The 18251-nt window shown below is 36.2% G+C and overlaps 2 protein-coding genes across 4 annotated transcripts in view; one reads left to right on the forward strand and one right to left on the reverse strand.

The window, feature by feature from the left end:
• The first annotated feature begins 2711 nt into the window (after positions 1 to 2711).
• LOC121319669 (pro-MCH-like) lies at positions 2712 to 5897 on the forward strand. The gene is made up of 3 exons (XM_041257331.1): positions 2712 to 4503; positions 4917 to 5148; positions 5501 to 5897. Exons 1-3 carry the CDS (start codon positions 4261 to 4263, stop codon positions 5548 to 5550), a joined length of 525 nt encoding a protein of 174 aa, XP_041113265.1. The 5' UTR covers positions 2712 to 4260; the 3' UTR covers positions 5551 to 5897.
• A 130-nt stretch (positions 5898 to 6027) lies between these two features.
• Positions 6028 to 18251, reverse strand: part of LOC121319667 (PARP1 binding protein) — a 47235-nt gene continuing 35011 nt past the window's right edge. For 2 of the 3 annotated variants that reach the window (XM_041257328.1, XM_041257325.1), the window contains exons 7-11: positions 11286 to 11469; positions 10331 to 10512; positions 9868 to 9949; positions 7038 to 7209; positions 6028 to 6591 (exon numbers count right to left, since the gene is read on the reverse strand). In XM_041257328.1, the coding sequence (XP_041113262.1) occupies positions 6215 to 6591; positions 7038 to 7209; positions 9868 to 9949; positions 10331 to 10512; positions 11286 to 11469 (997 nt within the window). In that variant the 3' untranslated portion in view covers positions 6028 to 6214. The remainder of the gene's footprint in view (positions 6592 to 7037; positions 7210 to 9867; positions 9950 to 10330; positions 10513 to 11285; positions 11470 to 18251) is intronic. The other variant, XM_041257329.1, reaches the window with a different exon arrangement.

The raw sequence follows: 18251 nt of genomic DNA on the forward strand, positions 1-18251 counted from the left end.
AAAAAAAGAGTCTCTAAAGTTTGGTTGTTATAGAAACTGCTACAATAACATGAACATGGTGGTTGGTGGTTATATCTGGGTTTAGTGGAATTGAGTTAACCACTCTGGCTGTATGCAGGGTGTAAAGATGTCATCATGCATCATTATGGAAATCTACATTGGAGAGACCACTTACTTTACACAGAGTTTATTAAAAATAAAAAATAAAAACTAAAAACATGATGTTTTGTTACATTTTGGCTTTACTGTAGTGGCGGAAGGTGGGGTCAAGCACCATTTCTTTGCTGTTGTAAATGTACAGAGGGATGGTTACAGCACAGGGTATTGGTGGATGTTTTCCTTGCAGAGCTACTGATGATTCTGTGCAGCTGCATTGTTCTTGGAACAAGAGGTTTGTTAGTCAATAAATATAATCTACTTTAGCTGCGTCCTCTTCAGCAGCAGTAACAACAAAAACCTGTACAATCGATAGTTCAAGCACTATTGGAATAGTGTTTACAGACACAAATTCCACTTAAGTCCATTGTAAATAATGGAAAGAAAGTCAGAGAATTGTGTTGCATTATGAGTGTTCCAGGAAAACAAACAAAAAACCTTGTGAACTTATGTCCACATGTGTCAATTCATGGTATACGTTAATTTACCTAGGTGAAAGTTCTAGGCCATTACATTGAAAGAGCACTGTTTTTGAAACTAGGAACAATTAAGTAGTTTCCAATTTTAGATATTAAGTTCGAAGAGATCAACAATTTACCTATTGCCACCAACACGAGACAGGAAAGTTCAATTAACAGCAGCAATTAATTAGATACAGAAGTAGAAAAGAACAGGAATCTTCAGTCAGACAAATCTCAAACATGTAATACAGGGATGTATAAAAAAATAATAATCAATAGAATCAAAACTTCCATGTAACATATCTAAATATACTTGTCATGTTTACTTAAAAGGTCTTTATGTAAAGAACATGAGGTAATTCAAACCTTTCAATTACTTATCAAGTTTACTTAAAAGTTACTTGTCAAAAGGTATGTAACTAAAGTTAAGTTTCTCTGATTATGTTTCATGTGAAGAATGTGAAGCAGATTATACTCAACAGTCCTGGACAACACTGATTCATTCGTCATGTGGTTGTGAAACTTTGATCAAGTCCTTTCCGCAATGATTCTTCAATCCCCATTGGGATCAACACGTCTTTATGTGTGGTCCTCTTCTTAAATTTTTCAACCACAGCTATGGTTCAACACAGTCTTTAGGTTTTTTGCAAGGCAGTAGATTTAGACTATGTCTCTCTGTCGTGGTCTCCGGTTCTTTCACCACAATACTTGATCTCTCAGGCTGCCACCACTTCTTCCCTGTAAAGCATCTGTGGCTGAGATTTGCGTCATGGTTTTCTTCAGTTGTGTTTTTAGAGTTTGAGAGCATAATGCTCTTTTTGGCCTTTTTTTAAAAGTATTTTACTTGTAGGGATCTATGGTGCCAACACCATATAAAGTAATAATTCAAGTTTTAAGAGTCCTTGCTCTTGCACGTATCACTGTCTCTTATAAATAGGGTTTGGGTCTCAGAAAAAAAAAAAAGTCAGTTTAATAATCGGTTTACCACGAATACCTCCTATAAAACCTTAATTTACTATAACAGCTAGCTCTACAACCTGTGTATAAGATGCTGTATATAAAAGGTACACAATTGCCCTCTAGCAGTTTCCAAGCATACAGAGTTAAACCTGTTTAAAAGAACACTAGGGATTTCCGATGTCGCAATATGTTTTAATCACATGTTCAGCCAATTTTAACCACTGGAATTCATATGTTCATTGAATTAACTGAATCAGATGTTTTCAAAGAACTAATGAGAGTTGAAAAGGCTGATTTATTCGCTCCAAATTATAGAAGTAAAGTTGCATTTGACTTTAACCACCTTCTATTACAGTGAGCAATAAACCCAGGATCAACAGAGTTTTGCAGAAACACACTGATCGATTGGCCATATGTGAGAAGTACAGTGTATCATTCATACAGGCCTAGGAGAGTGTCTTATTTTATTTAAAAAGCTTTACTCTATATCTTGTGTCACAGTAGAAACGTCTACTGTAAAATTAGCTCTTTCATTAAGAATTATTATGCTGCCTAAAGTGGAAAGGGAAGAAACAACTCAACCTGTTAAAAAAAAGAAAAATCACCACAACTCCCCCCCTGGGGAAATGGTGATGTGTTTATTCTTCAATATGTTGCTGGTCTTGTTTTCAGTTGACAGCATGACAACCCTCTAATTAAGATTATCTGCTGAAATTTGACTCGACAGATCCCATAACAATAAATAGCACAGGGGAGAAAAAAAGGTCATTACTTGTGAAATATTAAAAGCAACATTCTCTTTAAAGGTTAGAGAAATAACTGACACCTCAGGATATCAGCCGTCCCATATCCCACTGGGATACAACATAATTTGGATTTTCTTTACATTTTGTGTGCCACGTATTTGGAAAGGAAGGGTGGCTAAAACTGCCCAAGGAAGATGAGGCAAGGTAAGTTGACCCAGTAGCTGATGCAACTACAAAGACTAAATATATTATGTGGCCACATACCCAATACAGTATGTTGGCACAACTTTTAACAATATTTGTGGATTTTTGCAGGAATGTTCATCAGCAGACTTCCCTGAAACTGGCAGTACATTCATCAGACAGACAGCAGGTTTTGACTTGGGGCTTTGGTGCCAGTGTTCCTAGCTGACCTTTAAATACAACCAGTAACTATTAGAAAAAAGGGCAATAAATAATTCTACAGCAGTAGTACACATAGGAATAGCTGAAACAAAGTTTATTCACTGTGAACATTGCTCCTGATATAATAGAGAAAAAAAAGATAAACACATATAAAAAATGTAACTAGGTCACCAGAATAAAGAGGCTAAATCGTTTATCTGTCGAACAGAAATCAAATGTATTTCATGGATTTCAGATTAACACATTCAGCTAAAGAGGGAACCTATATGGTTTCTATGAGATCAGCAAGCAGAAAAAAGGGTCAGAGCAAAAATGTTAGCAGTAGAAAGGTTCACATCCCATTACTGGAACAAGCTAATCCCCATAGACCAGTTCAGTTTTTCAGTAGAGTACAACTCTCTCCAAAACAAATACTGTACATAGAAAATAAAGGGAGGACCATCCAAGTAAAATGATTTCAACCCCAGTTAAATTATAATTACTATTCATATGATAGCACAATAAATTGTGTAATGACTATAAGGTTTGATCCAACGCTTTTATTTTTATGCCGATAGATAACATGACGTGCTACACATGACTGAAACTTTCGGCACGCATTTTAATAAAAAGCAAGTATTTCGACAAACGCTTATTGAAACGTTTGTCAATTGATTGCATTTGTTTCTTTCAGTAATGCCAAATATCTATCACATACCTTTTAGTGTTAGAGGGGTGTGTACAGTACATATCCTACTTTACTTTATAACCTGAGATCCTCCTTATTTTGTGTTCTTCACTGGTTTCCATTGTTCTGTTACAGTTCTGGATATGCAGAGCATTGTCAACTGCAACACTACAGCCACTTTTTAGTACAGTACTGAAAGCGTGTTGTATGTCTGCATATTAAAATAAACACACACACACACACACAAAAAACACAACAAAATACAAATTACGTCACCAACAGGACTTGGTATGATGGAACAATTGCTCAGATTAAATTCAACTGATTTAATATCCTTTGATATTCTAATCCATTTGGAGCCTTTATACAGACATCTAGTGTCTGAGTTATACAAGGTGGTTACAGGATGTCCATTTGGATGTATAAAGGAGTTATGGTGGGGGGTGTAGAATACATGTGGTTTCTTAATTAACCTGTACCACAGGTAAACAAGTCTTTCATCTTGTCTTTGGTTTAATCCTTCAGAGGTGTCATTCATTTCCAAAAGCGCACCACTTGAAAGATAAACTGCAAATATATCAGCCAGTCAAACAAGGCCACCCCATAGTGCAGTTCTCACTTATTTCAAGAACAAGGTAATTGGGATTCTGTTAAGCCTAACTAGTTTTCAAAATATAAATACAACTCGGATAGGGGGTTTTGCCCTTAATGAGAAAGACCATGATTTTGAAGACTATTAGAATTTTTTTTTTTTTTTTTTTTTTAACATCCATGTATATAAAAGGTGGACACACACACTTCCAAGACGCAGACTAGGTACCGAGAACTGATAGATAGGTTTCTACAAAAACCGTAAATTGCCAGAATGAACGTCTCAACTTACTCTGTTCTCTTTGCTTTAGCATTTCTTTCAGAGTCCTTAATAGCTTCAGTGGCAAGATCTCTAAGCAAGATAGAAGACACTAGAATGCTAAATGATTTCTTCAGCCCAAGTAAAACACACCTGGATGCAGAGGGTTTGGACAAGTCAGACGAGGCTTTCTCAAAGTATCCTCTTCTGGAAGGAACCACAATGGATGAAGACGGCTCAAAAATCATAGTCTTCACCGTAAGTTCTTACTGTACACTGATGAAGGCACAAGCAAAAATGTTTGTCTGCTTGATATAATGCATTATTACCACTGGATCAATCATTAATGTTTTAAGTGTGCAAAAATTACAGTTTTAGCTATTACAATTGAGGGAAATGAATACAAAGTTTTTACTTTAATACAGAACCAAGAAGTACAACTATACATCCATTTACAGAAGTGTTTGGCTAATGCCTTTAGTATTTACACTAGAGGTGGACTCATCCAAACTGTTTGTCCATTTTCCTTATAGTTTAACCTGGATTTACAAGTTTAAAGCCATGTATTAGAAATATGTCAAGGAAGAGGGTCCAGGTCCTGTATTGATGGTGAGCTGGCAGTTGACACACAAAAAAAAAAAAAAAAAATAATTAACAGATTTTCTTTTTAGGATTTAGGTGTCAAGAAGAATGCTAAAGATCTCCTGGAATTCCTTATTTCTACCAACTCTAAACTCTTCAGCCCTGCATTGTCTGTGGATCATTCTCCCAGACACTTGCCTTACTTCACCGTCAGAGAAGCAGAGGCACCCCAGTCAGAAAGCCAAAGCACTGCGACAGAGAAACGCAGAGATTCTGGAAGGGATGATTCTAAAATTTCAGTAGGCAGAAGAGACTTTGACAGTAAGTACAATGGTCTTTAATGTAATTCCTGCTTGGAGAAAAAAAAAGAAAATGTTCTTTTTTTTGTATAATGTTATACAAGAACATTCAGATATGATTTTATCACACACAAGAATAAATACAGTTTGTGTTAGATTAAATGTATATAAGTGGGAGGTGTCCTTGCATTAACACTCCAGTACAACACAAAATTAAACAAGCCGTCCAGCATCACACAATGTACATATGAAATATGCTATGGAAAAGTATTGTATCATAGGTGATAAATGTACAGTAATGGGCATTACAGGATTAAATGCATGTATCTATGAAATACAACACTAATAATTAAATGATGTTTGTTTGTTTTTAGTGCTAAGATGTATGCTGGGAAGAGTCTACCGACCATGCTGGCAGGTCTAGGTATCGTTTCAGGCCTCCAATGAACAAGGCTGTTGAAAAATTACTCACCTTTGTGTTATGCCTGCAAGGCTGTTTATGTATAAAGCTTGAAATGTCTTAAGGTTGTACTGTACCATCTGTTTTCTTATTTAAATCACAATAAGAACAGTAATCTATAAAAGGTTTATTAAAAGTATTTAACAAATCTGCTAACAATGGTTGACTGTAAAAAAAAAAAAAAAATGCATATAAAAACAAAGCAAACGCACATTGTACAAAATATTTACATGTAATAAAATGTAATACACATTTTAAAATCAATACACAATCTGACAAACCATCTAGATTTTAAAAATACTCACAAAAGTTACTAATTTCCAGCTGATATTCAAATTGTGTCATTAGCACAAATTCAACTTCCACCGAATTAAATGTACATTACATCAAGATCCTTCCTATGGTTCATTAATAATAATAATAATAATAATAACAACAACAACAACAACAAAAAACAGCAGCCTTGCTGTGGAAGTTGAAAAGATCAACCAACTAGCTATGAACGACTACTAGATGTAAACCAGTAGGTTTTGCTTTGCCACTTTTCTTGCAGTGTTGTATAAAGCTCTAAACCATGATGGAATCCGACATGCTTGATTTGATGCAAGTACAGCCCACAGATACAGTGTCACAATCTGAAAAAGTTTGTTAGCTTTCCCTGGCCTGCAATCAACTTTTTCTTGGCCACGGCCTTGCTGCCTTTCCCTGGTGCTCCTGTTTTGCAGTCCAATTTATTATGCGGTTTATCCGATACCTTGGGTCCCCCGGCTACTCTCTTTTTAGGTGGCTCATTTTCATGACTGCAGTTACCATTTTCACTGTTTACACACACCTGTTTCCTCTTGCAGCTCTTGTTTCCTGGCTGACCATTTGCACTTCCACTGCCCTTTTTCCTTGAGTTTCCTTTCTGCTGAATATTTCCAGAAGTGGAGCCAAACACAGGTCTCTTTCCCTTTGTTATTAGAGCTTCATTCTCAGTTGCATTTGCTGCAATTGATGTTGTGTCTAACAATTAGGGAGACAAAAGTTTACTGAAGAGCTGAAAATTAAATGCCTGTTAACGGAATGAACTACAGGTCAACTAAACTGACCAACTGTCATTTTGTGCTTCCTTAGGCAACAACTAAATTGGAGAATGAATCATTAAAATGTTGGAGGCAGCGGTCATTATATGCTAGATAATTGACTGCAGCAATTGTTGGGTGTTCCACGCAAAACAAATGTTTTATGTATGAAGACACTTTTAAAATTTGCTCCACTTGGATCAAGTACGTTGCTTGAAATTTCCACTGCCAATTAATTGCAAATTTCTGATTCCTGTTAGTTTTAGAAGGCACCTCGTTGTGACTGCTCTATACTCGGTACCCCATTGGGGGTGGGGGTTGGAACTATCCTTGACATGGAAGTGCAATTCAAATCAGTACTGTACAGTAACTCTACATGCCACGTACCTGTTGAAGGTTCATCGTCAAAGCAGATAACTGGAACCAGAGTTCTTTTAGGCGCAGGATGGACACAGGTTGGCACTTGACTAAGACTTGGGAACTGCAGCAGATTTTTGTTTACAAGGGGATCATCACGGTACGTGCAGGCAAATTGTGATCTAATTGGATTCCCTTTTGCCTGCAAAAAGAAAATGTCTGTTAACTGTGCCTGTATACTATAATTGATACAACAGAATGTACCACAGAAATGAAGGGATATTTTAGGCATTGTACAACTTTGAACCACTGCTATATACTTGATCTGAGAAAGGGGATGATCTACAATACATGCTAAAAATGTTTAAATTCTCAATTACTTGGAGCAGCAAAAGATGGGAGTATGTTTGAGGTCACAGATTATCATTAATGAGAGTTAAGAAAGAAGAGTTTTTTGCTAGTACTTTATAAAACTTCTATTTCAAATCTGGTGCTCATGGTGGCTCAAACTTTTCAGCTATTATTTAATACACCTGTATATTCAAAAGCATCCTTGCTCATTTACTTGGCTTTATCACATTCACAAAATACCTGTAACCAGACACACTCAGTTCATATTGCAAACCAACCCATATCGACCTGCAGAACAAGAAGTAACTCGCAGGCTACAAAAGGATAAAGTCTTCATTAGCTCAACCAATCCAAAGTCAAAACTCAAAAAGGTAGGTCATCATGACTTTGATTCCAATATTGTCAAAATTACTGAATGTCTACACCATATTGCATCATAATTGGATGACTGGGTCTTCATCTAAAAACAAAAACATAAATATAAGCATACATTTAAGCACCTTCAGGGATATGCATCCCATACAGGTGGATAATAACTTCCAAAAGCAAAGAAGACTGCAGCATCTCTGGTGCAAACAATATGAAGGACCCACCTTGACAGTCGTAAGTCAAGGTTCTAGCCAATGTGAAAATGAACAGTTTGAAAGCTTTGAACTGCACATTCAAATTAATCTTTATAGCGTTCATTCTTGTATCCAAAGTCTCCGATTTTACTTTTGATGTTGACCTAGCAGCTGGATTACAGATACTGCCTTTTAACCCACTAGCTAAAGCAAGAAAAACCTCAAAATATTTGTATAAAACAAACAAAAAAATATAAAACAAATCTTAACTGCACCTAAAAAAAAATATCTGAAGATTAGACGTACAATCCAATATTGCATGCTTCAGCACAGGGAAGATTACTCTACTTCTGTGTAATACAATTGAGTGCAAGACATAAATCCCACAGGCCATGTTTATCTTTAAATAAATTTACAAAGTGAATTTGGAACTTTGGTTTCTGTGCTGCAGGCCTGAGAAATGTATACTAGTAACTACTTTTGATTTAGGAGTACCATTAAGTCTGGAAACTTCTGATAAACTAATAGCCCCAAAGTAACTTCAAAATAGAATATCCTTAGCAAATCAACTGTATAATTTCTATGCAGCTGTACATCATACTACGATTCAAAACTCTACACAAGAGTCCTGTTATATCAACCCCCAACCCCAACCCCAAGCCAAGCAGGTGCTTTCAAATACCTTACTATCATGAAAGTTAATGTTGGGCATAATATACAAAGTTAGACCACTATTCCAAGTGGCCACAATAACAAGATGTTAAGTGAAAAATGGGCAAGGATTAAAAATTCAACAGAGATTATGGGAATTGTTGGAATTATGTTGTTTTAGGGGAAAGTAAAAACAACAAATTACACAACTAATACCGACAAAGAAACAAAACCTTCGCACCCCTGTAACAGTAAGTTAAACTTAGTCCCTTGAAGTACAGTAACTGAGTTAACATAAGACTAACCATCTATGGCTGCAAGTGACTTTTCTACCTTTCAAGTATCTTTTACAAGCATGTAAAAACCATTACAGGACACTGACCAAACATATGAAGACATTTGGCAACAAACAGGAAACAATAATACTGCGAGTTTCCATTGTTATTTGAGTAACTAGAGTACATGCTATAAAATGGGCTTTAATTTAATTGAAGCAGAATGCTTAAACTTAAACAAATTCAGGAAGCTTCTAATTGCTGTGGGTGTATTTCATTCCACTGAAACTGCTTCAGCAGTAACATTTTTTGCGAATGGATAATAACCAAATTGCCATCTGGTAGTGCTATCATTTGAAGTTGTAATCAAGGAGTTTTTTTTTTGTTTTAAGTAAGTTTTTAGCTTATCCTGGAAATGAACAAGACTTCTAGGAAACAATTTCTCTTTCAACAAAAACAAGTTACACTTAATAAACAGTGACAGTTTTAAATTCTGGTTTTACGGATTTGAAATAAAACATTACAAAGCAGTTAGGAGTTAGCTATGCTGGTTGATCTGCGAGACAGTTAAACAACTTGGATTTACCATAAAAAACTACACTCAGAGACTAACCATTTTGATTAGTCCATTGGGACAGTTAAAGATTAGCATACATTGAATACTGTATATCCCAGAAATAGACTTCACAGACTACAATGTATAATTTAAAAAAGAGCAAAAGATAAAGTATTAAGTGCTGGAAAAAACTATTGATTTCATTTGTACTTCTTTATTTAGGTTTAAGTTCATCCTCTGAATACAAAAATATATCCATCCTTTGATATTGTTACATTTTTACGAACAAATTAAACCCACCACTGTTGCCACTAATTGTCATTATAGGGTCTTCAGCTTGAAAATTGTCCCTCAAGTCTATAATACATTTGATTAGTTATATAGACAGCACTGAGAATATGATTGCAAGCTTCCTTGCAAACTGCATGCTCTAGATCAGATGACCGATAAATAGGAATTTGTACCTTTGGTGTTGTTTTCCCCTCATGCTCTAGCACACGATATCGGAGTGACTTTGGAGATGACCCAGTTGATGGCTCAGGGGACCTTAAAAACAAAATGCACATGTTTAGAGTTTATTACATGGAGAACACTGCTGTTAGTTAATGCAGAAACCAATGCTAAATTAACTATCAAGTCAATTTCTAAAATAATGTTACGGTAACAAGAAAATTGAAAAGCCCCTTTGGATTTGTGCAAATGCACAAACATGAAAAATGGAGATGTATTCTATAAAAGCTCAACCACTCAAGCATCATTACCAGGGTTGGGGTAAAATAAGCCAGCTTCTTAGAAAATAATTTGGGTTAAAAGAGATACCCCACCCAGTCAGAAGCCAGTAACCAGACAAGAGGTCCCAACATCACTCATTTTCTTTATAGGTTGTTCTACTTGTTCCTCAAGTCTAAAATACATCTGAATAGTTACCTAAATAGCGTTAAGACGCAGGCTGCTCCAGCCTCAGCCATTTCACCCTCATCCCCGTACAGCAAGTCAGCTTTGTTTCTACTTGGTGGACTTGTTGCCTCTTCATCCAACAAGTGAAGTATGACCTTTACAGTCTCTCTACCACCATATGCTGTGGAATGGTTTATGGCATAAAATTTGGGCTAGATGGAATGAGAATTAGTAAAACAGTACATTTAAAGTTAAAATATTATGAATTTAATTGACAAAGTTAAATGATCAACAACCATATTAAAAAGGTCATATCTATTGCATTTCTTCAAGGACCAGCACAGCACAGCACATTAGAGCTCTTTTCTGGGCATTCTGATTTCTGAAAGACTCAGGACATCCCAGGGGTTTACTTTAACATGGGCCAAAACATTTGCTTTAAATCAGCACCTATTTCAAATCTGTTTTTGATAGTGTAAATAAGATAATATATAATAAGTCATTAAATACTGATTGGTTTGAAATCAATGGTAATCATTGTGCATCCATGATTTATACAATATGCATGTCTTAAATAAAAATATTTTTGGGGTTCCAAATAAGATCCAAGCGCAGGTAAACTGGAATATTAGAAAGAAACTCCAGCTCTAAATAATAAAACAAAAATACTATTCTCTGATCATCAGCGTCAATTCTTTCCAAAGCAGCTTTTGTGTACTGCTTGAATATGAAAAACATTCATTCGAAATTTCGGCTATTCTGATTAAACAAGTGAGATGCTTCTGGTACTCTTCCTAGGAGACACCGACAAGAAAACCGCATTCAGGGGGTCATGAAACACCATCTAAAAAGAGGCACTTGAATGTATAACGAAATCTTTAATACATCTATGTAATACTCTCTTTGTTGCTGACCAACAGCACATTACAAACCTGTCATGGCTAAAGGAGGAATATATATATAAATAATTAAATAATTCCATTACCCGGGCAGGGCTAATACCGATGGTGCTTGCATTGATCGCTTCTTTTTGAGAATGGATGATATTCTTAATTCTTAGTCTCAGCTCTTGTACCGTTTCCTCTGCTGCTGCACAGAGGGGATCCTCACTGCTTCTGCCTTTTAGAAAGCGTGCCTTAATTGTGGACATGATCCGACTCCCTGCAAAGCTAGAAAAAAAAGATAACACCTCTTAACTGCCCCAGGCTGATCTCTGTAATGTCATTGAATAAGCACATGGTACAATGTATATTATTCATGGTTCATTTCTCAACTCATTTGTTGCACACAGAGGCTCTGCTTTGATCTTTAAGCTCCAGCAATGACGCACTTATTTCAGACATTCTTTTGCCAGATGTTAGATTAGATGAAAATCCAAAAGGTATCTGTTAAGTCTCAGTCAACCTTTTAACATTCAACATCAGATCACTCTATAGTGTTTTCTTAAATAATTTCAAGCTCAGCTCTGTTGTCTCCCCACATATTACCACCACCGCAGGCAGTGCTTAAATACTTTAACTCCAAGTGCTTGTGGATCCCAAGCCCTGGTTTGAATCATGAGGTACACAGACTGGGAGAGCTTAATAGTCTCCTTCAACATCTTCCAGGCAAGTTTAGTTCTTTGAGCTGCAGAGGTTTAACACATTAGCACACTCTGTTTTAAGCCAATTTAGCAGCAAAACGTGTGTTTTTTTTTGTGTTTGTTTGTTTTTTTTTTAAACTACAGAAAACAAGCAATTTTTTAACACTCCTCTTTCCAAATGCATTCCTGCAGAAAATAAACTTGCCACAGAAGAAAAGACATTTGCTACTAATTAACAAACAAGTGGAAAGTGTCTGCCTTTTACAGGTTAGAGAAAAAGCACAGATTTACTCAACTTGTAGTTGTTAAATACTTTGCTAGAATGAATTACTCATCCAGGTATAATTTAGGATAAAACTCTTTTCAGCTTTATCCTACTTTTCTAAATGAAGAAGGAAATAAACAAAAACGTTCACAAAAAGTAACTGATGGCACGAGTAGTGCCAAATACTAAATGGAGCCCTTTAATGTAGGTAATACAAAGAGCCCTTTGATGTAGGTCTCAAATTGGACAGCAGTGGGCTTAACACAATGAAAAACTGTACTGTATTGTATTTTATCGTAATTGTAGAACACCAGATGCAGATACAGATTATTAGCCACATAGTATGAAAACAGTAAGCACTTGCTTTACTACAGATACATGTTCAATCTATCGTTAATATTGTGAAAATGGGAGACCCAGCATCATTCAGTTTCAGAAGACACACATTACTCCCCATCAACAGCCTGGCTGAGCAACGACCATTTTATGATTTCAATAGAATGGAGTGGTCAAGCTGGTTTTAAATTCTAGCTCCTGGAGCTCAGTAACTCCGAATGAGGCAAGGCAAGGACATAAGTGTGTTATACTTTGTTTCTGCCTAAATAAATAGCAGTTTTAGAAGGAGGTGGATAATGTATAATGATAAGATCTTTCACTAAACATAACTGCATTCACCTCTGCCTTTAAATGCAACCAACCATAAAGCCATTGACCACGTTTATAGCAATTTTATCTTAAAATTGCTTAGTGGACAAAATGTGTTGTATATTTTGTTATGAGTGGGTTCCAAATTGGATTAGGATTGGTTCATAGAAATCCTGCCATCTTAAACTACTGCACTGAATATGGAGATTTTTTTACAAGCCAAAAACAGATCTAATTCTAATAACAAATTTCTATAATGCTTTTTACAAACGACTAAATTGTCAAAATTCTGTATGCTTTCTAGTACCGAGGACTAGAAATGTCCTGCGTGATGTCCTACTACCCCAGAGATAACCCTTTTCTAAGTGCCATCTTTAGTCCTCACTTCTTTAAAAAAAACAAAAACAAAAAGACAGGGCTGGGGTTAAAAAAAAAAAAGACACTAAGGAGTTGTTTCTCTTGCCAAGTCACCTTTGGTTTTATAGGGTTCAAGCTGTGTCTTAAAGTAAAAGATATTAAGATGTCTGCTACAGACCACCTTTGATTTAACTCCATAACTGCTTCTTAACAATGGACATTTATCAAGAGCTGTAGTTTATATTAACTTCACAAGAAATCGTTTGTCTTATGGAGATGTCTGGATTTTTGTTTTAGTTGAAGATAATCTGAAATGTAACATTTTCTAAAAAAAAAAAAAAAAAACAAAACAAAAAAAAAAAAAAACACACTTGGTCATGGATTATTTTCAAAAGAATGTTAAAAGATAAAACAGAGGAATACTTCAGTATTATGTTATAGTAGTGTCAGCACTCTCTCCTGCTTGTCCAATATCTAAAAGAAACTAAGACAGCATATTCAATGACAAATGTAATTCTATAGTTTTTATATGGTGGGAACAAATGCTTTAGGAAACATTATAAAACAGGAAAGGCCTTTAATACCAAATTTCATTTTATAACAAAAGAGGGAATCATGGCAATTATTCAGTTTACTCCCAATTAGGTCAGATAGATAGGATAGATGTGTATAACATTTTTTTTGCATCTGTGTCAGTACGTTCACTCACTGTGTCACCTCGTTAGATACACACGCCAGCTTTTGATGCAATCAGTTAAGTCTAATAGTAAAGAACAACCCAACACTACTTTAGAAGACATAAATGTAGATTAAGTTTGGTTAGTGTAGGTTAGAACAGAGGCACATAAGTTACTAAAACTTGAAGATTTATTTTACAAAATTAGCCTATACCATCAATATATTATATATCACTATTAAAAGTACTGTCATAACATTCTACAATACATTAAGCACTATATTCAATACATTTTCTTAACGTATCTGTGGACATTTAAAGACTGTACTTACGCGAACTGCGATAAAGTTATGTAATAATTTGCAACCAATTGTCTACAGCACCAGCTCTCAACCTGTAGTCCATTATATAAGCACTGACGTCAGCGTCAGCTAACCGAAGGGCCTTATCACCAAAGGGCCGGTAGTCTACACTGTGGTAGTCCACAGAGGACAGGCCAACATGGACCGTTTGCTAAACTCTTTACCCAAGCTTCGAACTAAAGGCTCCAACTCCAAACCAGGTTTGCATACATTTTTTTCTTTTCTCTTATTTAATGCTCTTGCTCCTCCAGCAGCACCAACCTCTCTGTACCCATTTCTACTTCCTTTCCTCTATTGCTACCGACCATGACCATCTAATATCCCTGTAATCCACTCCCCTCGCTCCTGTCCTCCGTCTCTTCTCTGACACCACAAATCTAACTCCTCTAAGCTCCTCTCAATGCCTCTCCCTTTCTACTCTGCTCATCCTCCCTGCGCTCTCTGTCACCGTCTGGAATTGTCGCTTGGCTTCCAACAAAGCTGACTTCACCTCTGACTCTGCCTTCCACCTCTCTCAACTTCCTAGCTCTCATTGAAACCTGGATCTCCCGTGATAACACTACCACTCCGGATGCCCCTTCTTCTCTATGTCCCTTCACACTCTCCTCGCCCCTCTGGACGGGGTGAGAGAACAGGACTCCCTCCCTGCTCTTTGTTGTCCCCCCTGCTCTCTCTGTTAGCACCTTTGAGTTTTACGCTGTTGAATTTGCCTCCCCTTGTCATCTCCTCCTCATTGTTTTCTACTGCCCTCCTGGACCCCTGACTCACTTTCTTGATGAGTTTGATTTCTTCCCCCACCCCTGTTGTTGTACTAGGTGACTTCAACATCCAACTCCAACCATATCCACTCTGCTGGATTTCTTCCCCTTCTGTCTGTAGCCCCCCCGTAGCATATAATGATCACGTCTATAAGTTTTGCGCAGGCAGCACTACCCTGTGTGAGCCTTCCTTCTGCAGCAATACCCTTCTGTCAATATTTATGAATGTGTTATAACGTCGGTCTGCAATGGGGGGAAAAACACATCTGTCATAAACTGAGGTGCGAGGAGGGTAACAAATAAACTAATAAAAATAATAATAAAACACAACTTCATCAAATACAAATGCTTGTAAAGGTGGGTTCACACGGTACATGTTGTAACAACATTTTTAATAAAACAAGTTGTTCAGCGGTCGCTGAATTCAACTTATTTTCAGTTTGTGTTCACAGGATACAGCAAGCTGATTTAAACATGTGTCTTGCGCACACTTTTGCTAAGTGTTCCAAAATGGCTTCAGTTGTTCAAAATTATTTACCTTTTGTACTTTGCTGCGCAGTATTAGTTGATAATGACGACGAAGAAAAACAAAAAGGGAAACAAAAATAATTTAAATACAGGACTACGTTTTCAGGTTTTAAACAGACAGAATGTAGTGTAATACTTTGAACAACTGATGACTTAAAACAAACAGTCTGTCTGTAACACTGGTATTCACAGGGGTGTAAAGGTTAAATAAATTGCAGTAAATACAGGACTACGTTTTCAGGTTTTAAACAGACAGAATGTAGTGTAATACTTTGAACAACTGATGACTTAAAACAAACAGTCTGTCTGTAACACTGGTATTCACAGGGGTGTAAAGGTTAAATAAATTGCAGTACACAAACATACACACACACACACATATATATATATATATATATATATATATATATATATATATATATATATATATATATATATATATATATATATATATATATATATATATATATATATATATATATATATATATATATACATATATATATACATATATATACACATATATACATATATATACATATATACATATATACATATATACATATATATATATATAAGGCTAAGGTAAACTTTGGGGTGGCTTCAGCCCCTCCAAGCCGCCCCTTCACCGACAGCTACACAGATTAACCATTTAGCAGAATATGGCCACAAACAAGCGAGTACAGACATCAAGTCACTGTTTTAGTATCACGTTAGTGTCTTAACAAGTTGTTGTACTTTAAGCAGTTGAACATGATAGCATCCAAGCTCGTGTAAAAGTGATTCTGGCTTTAGGCTTGAGAGATCAGAGGATGCTCACAAGCCCTCAAAACGTCAATGCTGTGTGGGAACTCGCTGCGGTGAAGAGAAAAAAACAAACAAAAACACAATTGGACATTCCAAATTGGGGTGAAAAAAATAAAAAATAAATAAAAGTTAGGAAACAAAAGCAAAACAGGCCATGAAGCTTATTGGACCAAAAGTGCTTTACCAGTGTTATTGCAAATACTTGCACAAGCCAATTGTGTGATTTTTATGTTTAAGAACATAAGAAAGTTTACAAACGAGAGGAGGCCATTCGGCCCATCTTGCTCGTTTGGTTGTTAGTAGCTTATTGATCCCAGAATCTCATCAAGCAGCTTCCTGAAGGATCCCAGGGTGTCAGCTTCAACAACATTACTGGGGAGTTGATTCATGCTGAATTTACTGTATCAGTGACCCTTGTATCGTATTGTTAAGACACTGCTGATAAACAGCCCTATTTCAGATCCATAGAAGTGCAACCTTAATGTCCTATTTAGTCAGTGCCAGTTAGTTCATGTGGTAGGCGGTAATTGCAAAGGCCATTTGTTTATTTTACTGTTAAATCTTATACAGAGACACTTGTAAGCCATCAGAGTTTCTCATTGAAGTGCTTTCCCACAGTAAAAGCAATGAGCCACTGCCACTATGAAATGCTTGTTTAAAATTTCTAACTTGCTTGCCTTTTTGTTATATTTAGGTCAGTCATTTGTATATATTTTGTCAGTCATACTCATTTTGCAGGTTTCATTTTTTTGTGACAGTTGCAATATGCAATTCTACAGTTCAGAACAAGCCTAGTGCCCCACTGATTAGGCAGGCTTTCAGACATGTGTATTTAAGATCTAGTTTGTTATACTTGGAACTTAACTGTAGCCGCATTTACAGTGTAATTTTCAGATTGACGTTTTACTTTCATTATGAAAAAAGTAATGGCTATCACTGATTGACAAGATAAATACAGTTGTACAATGATATAAAACACAAAATGTTTTACTATACTTTATCTGGCATGTAGTTTTGCTTTGGCTTCAAGGACAGTTTGTAAAACCAAAATAAAAGTGCTGTATTCACTGACCTGTACTAGAAGCATAGGAATACAGTCTAGGGCAGTGGTCCTCAAAGTGGTGCCCGCGGGCAAATTCGTGCCCGCGAAGCCAGGCTATCGTGCCCGCGGCAGCTGTTCTTAAATTATGGGTCGTGAACACATTTCTGGCGGGTCGTAGCATGGGAAAAAAGAAAGCTTTAAACACGTTTTCCAACAAAAGCGTCACAGCAGTTTATTGAAAGTGCTGCTCGATTATGCCCAATCATAAGTTAGCTAGGTGGGACATAAACTGTGCCTGGTTTCAAGTGCAGGAACTAACTGGAAGTTTAACCAAATAGAAGAGTCAAATATCTACCAAGTTTTACACAACTATCCAATCATAAGCAAGCAGAGGCCATTCACGGTATTTGCACGAAAATTGAAGGCGAGTGAATAGCTAAATGGAAAGTGAAGAATTGACAGCTGTCCAATCATTCGTGAGCAGAGGCGGGGTGTTAATATGCTGGGTAAGCACCGAATTTCGCTGACTGTTAGGTGGAGAAAAATAATATATTTCAGTATTTAGAATTTAACTTTCTATCGCTATATTGTTTTTATTTCACCAGACAATGGAAACACCGTAGTTGATTTAGTTACAAATCCACTTTCTCTGAATAATTGTACTGGAGATGAGCGATCTTTAAAACAGAGTAGTGTTGACAAATTAGTCAAATTGAAACAAACCGAGACACTATCTACACTTTTTATTTTAGTTTATTCACGGTTATCTGTGTAAACATGCTATTTAAAAAATATTTGCACTGCATATTTTATATAAATTACTTAAAGAATAAGTGCAACATGCACAATTACTACCTGAGACTTGGCCTTAGAGTGCCGCCTTGCGACATTATATTCACACATTCACACATATATATATATATATATAT

This window comes from Polyodon spathula, chromosome 8, assembly GCF_017654505.1.
Source record: "Polyodon spathula isolate WHYD16114869_AA chromosome 8, ASM1765450v1, whole genome shotgun sequence".
NCBI classification, from domain to species: domain Eukaryota; kingdom Metazoa; phylum Chordata; class Actinopteri; order Acipenseriformes; family Polyodontidae; genus Polyodon; species Polyodon spathula.

What these genes read in the sequence shown, in the direction of transcription:
- LOC121319669 (XM_041257331.1), top strand. Translation starts at nt 4,261, where the DNA reads ATGAACGTCTCAACTTACTCTGTTCTCTTTGCTTTAGCATTTCTTTCA. An exon ending in CAAAAATCATAGTCTTCACC is followed by an intron (nt 4,504 to 4,916) that starts GTAAGTTCTTAC and finishes TTTTCTTTTTAG; the next exon opens with GATTTAGGTGTCAAGAAGAA. An exon ending in AGGCAGAAGAGACTTTGACA is followed by an intron (nt 5,149 to 5,500) that starts GTAAGTACAATG and finishes GTTTGTTTTTAG; the next exon opens with TGCTAAGATGTATGCTGGGA.